This window comes from Macadamia integrifolia, chromosome 2 (assembly GCF_013358625.1).
Source record: "Macadamia integrifolia cultivar HAES 741 chromosome 2, SCU_Mint_v3, whole genome shotgun sequence".
Classification (NCBI taxonomy): Eukaryota; Viridiplantae; Streptophyta; class Magnoliopsida; order Proteales; family Proteaceae; genus Macadamia; species Macadamia integrifolia.
In genome coordinates this window covers 41,004,558-41,013,474 of record NC_056558.1, presented here as the reverse complement: position 1 = coordinate 41,013,474, position 8,917 = coordinate 41,004,558, and the positions used below count along the sequence as shown (strand labels likewise).

The following is an 8,917-nucleotide window of genomic DNA, read 5'->3' as shown; positions in this document are numbered from 1 at the left end:
TTCAGTACCATTAAGTCCTCAGTCAATAAAGGAATTCCTATACAGACCAAGTCCATAAAAATATGGACCACAATAGATTTAAAATATTTTGTCACTTTTGCAGTCAATTTCTCTAAGGTTTCCTCATTTTAGACCTTGCAAATCTGGAGAGCCCAATTTAGAAATACCACCAGCTTGCCATGTTACAAAAGTGGAAATAGTTTAAACAATAAATACTTCAGAATATGAGTATTCAAGAAGAATAAATTATTACATTCATATAATTAATATGAAGGGATTGAGGGTAATACCTTCTTAGTTCTTACCCACCTAGCTCAATGGGGAGGTAAGGCTAAGAGAGTCTTACCCTCCCCCCCCTTTTACCAGTTTAACCCTCTAAATAAGGACAAGAGAGCATTGTCCACGAACACCAAGGGTAGTAGAGTTAGCAAGGACCTTTGCCTTCGAAAGTGTGTGGTTCTAAGTTCGACTCCTCTTCTCTCTTTAGGGTCACTCACACGGAGTGTTTTGTACTTTTTATTATTTTCAGTGAAAGTCGAATGGTTCTCATTTAACCCTAGAATAACCCTGGTCCATGCGATTGTTGGGTTAGCATGGACCAGCGAGACTTGTTAGTTCGAAGGCCTGAATACGCGTCATTAGCTAGAGAGAGAGAGAGAGAGAGAGAGAGAGAGAGAGAGAGAGAGCATTGTCTATCTGCATGGCCATTGTGCTAATGTACAAGTCAATGGGAGGCTGCATAGAGGCATCGGAGGGCAACGTGGTCTTTTCATGTCCTCCAATGTCTGAGCATAGAGACTCGCAACCAGACAGAGTTCTTTTTTCTATTAATTAATTAGGTAAATTCTTGATAATGCATATTTATGGGAAAAATGTTACATTGGTGGAGTTGCTAACTATGCGTCCAGATACATGGGGGTGCGAAACTGGCCGCACCCCCTATGAAATGAAAAAATTACATCTTTATGAATAATTCCTCATGCATTCTCATTGACTTTTGTGGACATATAGGAATCATACTCCCCCATAGAAAACGGTTCTCCATACTTTATATGCAAAATATATTTATATATATAAAGCATAAGCCCAGCCCATTCACCCATAAGAGAGGAAGATGAAGTGCTAGTAGTTTTAATTAGCAAAGAAAGAAGAGAACAGAGGGCGGTGGGGATAGAAGGAAATGGGGAGACCCCAAGATTCTACAATTAGCCTTCTCTAAAAGAAGCCAATACACCGGAAAGAAGTTAGGGGGAGCTTGCATCTAATATCAAAGACCACAAAGGACAAAATCTGCTACAAAGTTTTAGAATTGATTGTGAATCGTCGTAGATTGCGTTCCACCTAGATATAATAGATTGCCGCACTAAAGGCAAGTTTATCAATAATGTCATATTTGGAATTACCATCAAAAGACATGTCTAGCTAGTTCCATTTCCGGTTGAGGGGCAATGTCATTTTCCTTTGCCAACATTTGGAGATCTTTCCAAAGCATAATGGAGAAAGAGCAATTGAAAAATAAATGATCTACATTTTCTAGGGAAATCCAACGAAAGCAACAACTTGGAAAGGCCAGAATCTAGTTTTGAATAAAGAAAGCATGCATTGGCGGGCAATAAGAGATACCTCACCAAATAGTGAAGTTGTGACGGGGATGTGACTTAGAACTAAATTATCTTGCATCACGAGACCATTCGGGTCTGAAGACCTAACGAAATCCCAAGTACTGAAGAAACTGAAAAAGGCTTGAAGAGGAAGGGGGTGAGAAATTACAATAACATTTTCAGAAGCCTGATGGAAGCCCTTTGAATTTTCAAGGAAACTCCACCTAGAAGATATAATTTGGAAAACTTGGCCCTCAAGAGTGGAAGGAATTTTATGGACTTTTTAAGGAAAATAGATCTTCTGAGTCTGTTGAAGACTTTAAGAATTTAGGTTGAGTGATTCAGGAAGCAAAGCTCTATTTTCTTTTGAAGGCCTCACATTTTCTGATGCTGATTCATTGTTACTTGGTTAGTGAAGATGATTATAGTGTGACGTCTTGAACCTTTATACCATACTGAATTACTGGTATAGAATCAAATCGAATTAAATTAGGTATGGTATATTGAGCCGGTAATTGATATGGTATCAGTATGGCAGTATGGGGTATGATATAAAAAACACACCATACCATACCAATATCGTATCAAATACTGGTACTAAATACCGAACCAAATAGATTGGTACATGGTATCAATATGATGATCTTATATCGAGTCAGTATTTGATATGGTATCGTTATGGGGTATATATGCATGTACCGAACTGGATAGACACCCTTAGAGGAGGGTGGGGGTGGAGGGTGGTGGTTGGAGTTATATTGGAGGTGGTGTTGTGTTTTTTTAACATAAAATTCCTGCTTTTCTCTTCAAATTAACCACGTGCTCATTAAAGAACCCTCTCCCCTCTTATTTATCCTTTTGTTTGAAAAGATTCAAATTAAATAAAGGAATTATCACTCCCCTCCCCTAAACTATAGCTAAATATCAAGTTCCCCCAAGTTTTTGAAAATATTTCACTCTCCTCCCCGTAAATCAAAAGATTCTATCAACCATTACTAGGTGTTAAATTCTCTTGTTTTTTTCTAAAATCTAAATGTTTAAGGCCCGTTTAGGGATTTAATTAGTGGTATAAGTTTGGCCCTCACATGCCGAATCCACCCTAAGCCCGAATAGGATTTGGGTTAAGATTTTTAGCCCTCAGGGTGGGTTAGGGTTGAAAAACTCAACCGAGGCCCAACCCTAGTCGAAACAGGGCCAATTAGGACCAAAACCCAACCCATCCCAACCCAATCAGGGTCAATTAGGGCTAGGTTGGGTTGGGGTTTCCTCTAGTGTTAATGGTGCTTTAAACCATTTAAGGCCCGATCAGCCCGGTTAAAGTCCAAAACCCGATCGAACCCGTCCTAGCCCGACTAATTACTTAATAAGCAGGTCGCGGTGCAAGCCAAGATACGCACCAGGCCAGGCTAGGGCTAACAAAGCTCAACCAATTGACACCCCTATCTCATCTCTAATCCATGTGAGCCCATGTGAATGATGGCATTCTCGACTATAAGAGCGTGCACATTCCTCCCCACCCATCATGGGGAACCCTCTCCATTGAACAATATAAATTTTTTGAAAAATTTGAGTAACATAGGCTATGTTTGGCTGCAAGGGATATTTAAGGGGAAGGGAAGTAAAATTTCATACTTAAAAAAGAAATTTTTATAATCATTATTCATGTGATCACATGCGACTGTATAAACTATTATATTTTTTTAATCATATTTAGTGAACACATTTTACATGTAATTTTAATTTTACATATTATAGCAAAGGATGTAAAGTAAAGTAAAATTTAATAACCAAATATGAAATAATTTGAAGTTAATGATATAGTCACATAGGATAATGATTACAAACATTTCTTTTAAGTTGAAAATTTCCCTTGCCTTCTCTCTAATTCCCCTTGCAAACAATGAGAGCTTAGTTCCACATAAAAAAAAAAAAGAAGCCAGAGCTTAGGGAAAAATATTGTCTAGCGGTCCTCTCTTTCTCTCTCTCTCCTCCCTTCATCTGAAATGACCTCTCTGCCCCCCTGAAATAATTCCTGACCATGGGGTTAAGCTCCCGGAAAAGAAACACTATCCCTTGACAATAATATTTCCAACGGCATGTGCATGATGATTGAAACACTGTTCTTTACGGTTTAAACTCTTGTGCATTGTACACTGTTCATCAATCCCCATGCCACAAGGTGCCACAAGGGTGCATGAACATAAACTGACTAGAGGATGAATGGTTTCAGAAATCAGATCGGAATCAACCAAATTGAATTGTTTCTTTTTAGTTAGTAAAATAGCAGAATTCAATGAAACTTGTATCTTATAGTGAAATCTAAGAGTCTTTTGAATAAAAAAAAAATCTTAAAAAACTACAAATCTATAAAAATCTTTGCTTCTATTCCAATGTTTAGGATTCTAGCCAATATCAGCTGATTCAAAGCTGACCCAATTGATTCCAATTCAAAACCTCCTGATTTTGACCAATCAAAGGTGCAGCTTCACATTGAAAAGCAAGTTCTGCATGGGAGTCTATGGACTAAACTCACTCACTCTCTGGTTTACATGTTAAACCAGTCAACCGCAAGAGTTCCATTGTTTTGACAAGAGGAAGTCACAACCCAGAGGCGCCCATTGGAAGAATGGTGAGATTCCTTCTAAAGAAGCCCATCACATACGCCACTGACCTTAGTTAACATAATGATGGAAATTCAAGACAAGAATTGACTCCATCAACCATTAAAAAGAAAGTAATAACAAAAGAATTGATTTAATAAAAGCCTAGTTGAATAAATATTGAGCAAGCAAGAGCCAACTTGGACCCATTTTATTATCAATAACTACACCTCAAAATCTCCTTGGCCCTACAATGCTTCCCTTAGTCTAGAGTAGTCCATGGTTTTACTTGCTGCAACAACAATTCTTAGATAAGAAAACCATTCTACTCATCGTTGCAAGCCTATATATATATACCTTACTCCCTTACCATTTTTATCATTCTAAGGGAGAAGAGAAGACATGGAGGTTCCCATGATAGATTTTAATGGGCTAGATGGGGAAAAGAGGAGCGAAACAATGGCGCTATTGCACCAGGCTTGTGAGAAGTATGGGTTCTTCAAGGTAAGGCTTGTGGTTTCTTTTTCTTTGTTCAATAGCTTGGTTTAATTCATGTGAGCTTAATTTTCATTTCAACAATTTTTTTTTTCTTTTAAATGGGTACACTATAGAAAGGGGAGGGAGGGAGGGAGGGAGGGAGGGAGGGGGAAGGTAACAACAAGGAGACTCGAACTCGCGACCTCCTGGTGGGTGTGGACTTTACACACCACAACCTCACCAACTGCGCTAGGCAGTAACTTTTTCAACGAATTTTTAAATATGTGCAGATTGCAAACCATGGAATCAATGAGGAACTGATGCAGAGGGTGAAGCAATTAGTCAACTTGCACTATGAAAAGTGTATGAAGAAAAGCTTCCATGAGGCAGAGATAGCTAAGGTCTTGGACAACCAAGGTAAAGCAACAGAAATTGACTGGGAAAGCAGCTTCTTCATTTGGCACAGGCCCACATCAAACATGGATGAGTTTCCAGACCTCTCAAAGGAACTTCGGTGAGTATAAAAAATGTTTATCCATGAGGTTTTTCTCTATCTTCTTGATACAGGGTACAGTTCTATATATTGTGCCTTCCCTGTTAGCAGAACTTGGTATCTGAAGACATCCAAGGTCTCTGTCCCCCCTCAAGTGTTGCCTCTCTTTTGGGTGGCAGCACAGTTGGCATGTGTGGCTGCTTTTTTGGGTGGCCATACACGGCTATATCATTAGCTCTGATATATATGAAAATATCAACTGAAAACCTTAAGCTATTAGGTGAAGAGGCTCAACTGGTATATGAAGACATTTAAGGTTTCACTATTGCAGACACAGTTTTACATTTTACAATGACCTTTCTACTTCTAGACATAATTATCTGGTTCATCAATCTAAAATGCCTGTGCTATCTGTTTTATCTACTGTTACCTTCACTCGCATGACTGTAACCTTGTAAAAATGCAATTTGCTTCTGGGTTATGGATACACACATATATACTGACAGATGAGTGATGCAAATTTGCAGTGAAGCAATGGACGAATACATTATCCAAGTCATTAAGCTCGCAGAGAAACTTTCAGAGCTCATGTGCGAGAATCTGGGTTTGGAAAGCAACTACTTTAAAAAGGCATTCTCAGGAGTTGCAGGTCCTTCAGTGGGGACAAAGGTGGCAAAGTATCCTGAATGTCCTAAACCTGAACTTGTAAAGGGACTCCGAGAGCACACTGATGCAGGAGGGATCATTCTCTTGCTCCAAGATGACCAAGTCCCAGGTCTTGAATTCTTGAAAGAAGGAAAATGGGTAGAGATTCCACCTTCCAAGAACAATACCATGTTTGTAAACACAGGTGATCAGGTGGAAGTGTTGACCAATGGCAGATATAAAAGTACCTTGCACCGTGTCAAGGCTGACAAGAATGGCAGTAGACTCTCCATTGCTTCTTTCTACAACCCTTCTGGTGATGCGATAATTTCTCCAACTCCCAAGCTCCTATATCCTAGCCACTACCGTTTTCAAGACTACCTCAACCTTTATGCCACGACCAAATTCTCAGATAAGGGCCCCAGACTCGAATCCATGAAGAAGGTGGCCAATGGGAACTGTTAAGAAATGTACTGTAGGGGTATTTCTGTCATACCTGCAGTTCTTTGTTATATTTAGTTGTTATTGTCCACGATGGAGGGAGTGTCCCTGTCGTGGTGTATGTCTAGTTGTTTAGTTGACTTATTTACATAACTATACTTATATTCTTAGTTGGTTTCCTACTAAGAAACTTTCTGATATTATAAATATAAAGAGAAGGGTGTTGACCACAATAGAAGCTGAGCTGATCTATCAAGGTCATTAGTGCTCTTCTCTCTCCTTCTCTTCTTCCTTCCCTTCTTTTTCCTTGATCCTGGTTTTCTAGATCAAATTTGGTAACAGGAACCATAGTTTTCTTGTCTGGAAGTATCAGTTACTACTACATATATGCACTAGCTTGCTTATTTATGAGTTTTGTGACTGTTGTAGGCTCTCTTTGGTTGATTTCTATTTGTATTTATTTTACCTATTTTTATTTTGACAATTGTTTGGTATGATTTATTGTACTTATTTTTATTTATTATAAATAAGAATAAATCACAAATCACAAATTGGTTAAAAGCTATTTGTGATTTGTGGATCAAAATCATTTATTTGGATTTGTGCGCTATTTTAATGAGCATGTGCTCTAATTCCTTCAAAAGTAGGGGTAAATAGATAATTTCAACTATTTTTAGATTTTTCAAATAAAAATCTATTGCTTTCTCTCTCCCAACGCAAAATAGTTTCACATCTTAAGTCTACAGTTACCAGAAAGGGGAAAAAGAGAACTGTTGATGCATACAATCCATCCTTGTAATTAGGCCAAAGCCCATGAATTCCAAAATCTGAACTGTGGGCTCTCTCTCTCTCTCTCTCTCTCTCTCTCCACAACAGAAACACTTTTGAGGGAATTCTTAACAATGTTGTTTGCTTCGGTGTTACTGGAAAGTGTATTTATATGGCCAAGATTGGGAGGATTTAATTAGAATATTCAAAGAAATAAGGCATTAACTGTATAGGAACCCCATAATTGGGAAAACTTACAGAAATGCACGAATGGGCAAACTCATTCCCATCTTGCATGGGCAGGGTGGTCATTTCGCCCCCTCTATGTTTGCGTGCAACCCCCTCACTCCTAGACGATGCCTTATTTCTTATATTTTAATGCTACCCGCTTGTGTGGGCACTATAGGAGCACATAGAGCAATGGGAGGTCATGTAGAGACATCTTCAACGCATGGGAGGGCGCAACACAGTCTTTTTGCACCTGTGTTTACACCTAAACTACACAGGTTAGATGTAGATACGCACAAATAGGGTTCTTTTTCCCATAATATATTCTACAAATAGGCATGCCAAACTTATTTTTAATTATCCAATCTATTAGATAAATAGTAACCAAACAAATATTATTTGTGGTTCATAATTAATTATCACAAATGATTTCTAAAAAATAGATAATAAATACAAATATAAATCAAACCAAAGAGAGCCGTAGTTTTTCATAACATGCTCTCACTCCATGTCTCTTCCTTCCTACCCCCCCCCTTCCTATTTATTGTTCTACTCTGAACTTGTTGAAGAAAAGACATAATCTTCGATCTTCTTTTTTCATTTTTTCGACAATCAACAAAAACAATCCTGTTGGCTTCAAGCAGTTTATAATCTTGTAATCTACGAGCACATCCAAACGGACAAACGAAATAAAGTGTAACATCAACTATGAAAAAAATCTCCGCTCACCTTCACTCAACCAAATATATAATTTGTCATTTTTACCCCCAACATCCCTCTTCCCTCTTCTCTACTCACCATTCCCTGTAACCACCCTATCCAACCCTGCAACCCCCATCCCTTCCCTACCACCGTCATTCTTCCTCATGCGGTCGTGCCTCATCCTATCCTGCTACCCCTCTCTCCCTACCCTATTCTTCTTTACACACCAACCCGGTATTGGTATTGACATCTCTTTATTCACCAATCATCTCACACCCTGCCCTCGATGCCGAAGAGAAGAACGAAGCTAGACAACACCCCACACTCCAAGCTTAGGATCCAGCAATTATAATAGCATCTGATGTGTCACCATGGACTGAATTCATTCCCCCACCCCTTCTAATTCCACCGCCAACTACCCCAGACCAAACCTGGAAGCACCCCTAATTGGATCTTCCACATCGTTGATACAATCGTTATCTGGTTTCCAAGCTTTGCAAAATTCCTGTAAAAAATCAATCATCTAGCAACGAGGCAAGGAAGGGCGAAAACTCCAAGAAACTTCCACGATCTCTGCAAAATCAGCCCAATCAACGCTCTGTTCTTCCTTTGGACAGAAGAAAAATCCTGGTAATTTTGCACCGTTGGGTATCCTCTTTGAACGCCACCAATCTACCATTAGTTCTATGCCAGATATGGCATACTCTTCCATATTTGGCAAAGCTGTCAGACACGGATCAGACAACAATTTTGTTCTTAATGCTTCGATTTCCCTCCTCTACAATTTCCGTTGATGATGCGATCCGGGTTAGTAATTCCGGTTCAGGCAAGAGAAGAAGGTCACTGTTTTGATCTTTAAGAACACAGTAAGGAAGATAAAGAGAATATTAAGGTTGAGAGCAGGGAGTTGTTTCCTATCCATGTTCGAAGAAGAAGAAGAAAGAAGATTAAGTGGGCGGAGG

At 39.0% G+C, this 8,917-nt stretch overlaps 1 protein-coding gene across 1 annotated transcript; it reads left to right on the top strand.

The window, feature by feature from the left end:
* The first annotated feature begins 4,512 nt into the window (after positions 1 to 4,512).
* Positions 4,513 to 6,669, top strand: LOC122087417 (1-aminocyclopropane-1-carboxylate oxidase 1). The gene is made up of 3 exons (XM_042656552.1): positions 4,513 to 4,705; positions 4,969 to 5,192; positions 5,699 to 6,669. Exons 1-3 carry the CDS (start codon positions 4,604 to 4,606, stop codon positions 6,279 to 6,281), a joined length of 909 nt encoding a protein of 302 aa, XP_042512486.1. The 5' UTR covers positions 4,513 to 4,603; the 3' UTR covers positions 6,282 to 6,669.
* Positions 6,670 to 8,917: the final 2,248 nt, after the last annotated feature.

Coding starts and splice junctions, on each gene's coding strand:
- LOC122087417 (XM_042656552.1), top strand. CDS start 4,604: ATGGAGGTTCCCATGATAGATTTTAATGGGCTAGATGGGGAAAAGAGG. Junction 4,706..4,968: donor AGAAGTATGGGTTCTTCAAG/GTAAGGCTTGTG, acceptor AAATATGTGCAG/ATTGCAAACCATGGAATCAA. Junction 5,193..5,698: donor GACCTCTCAAAGGAACTTCG/GTGAGTATAAAA, acceptor GCAAATTTGCAG/TGAAGCAATGGACGAATACA.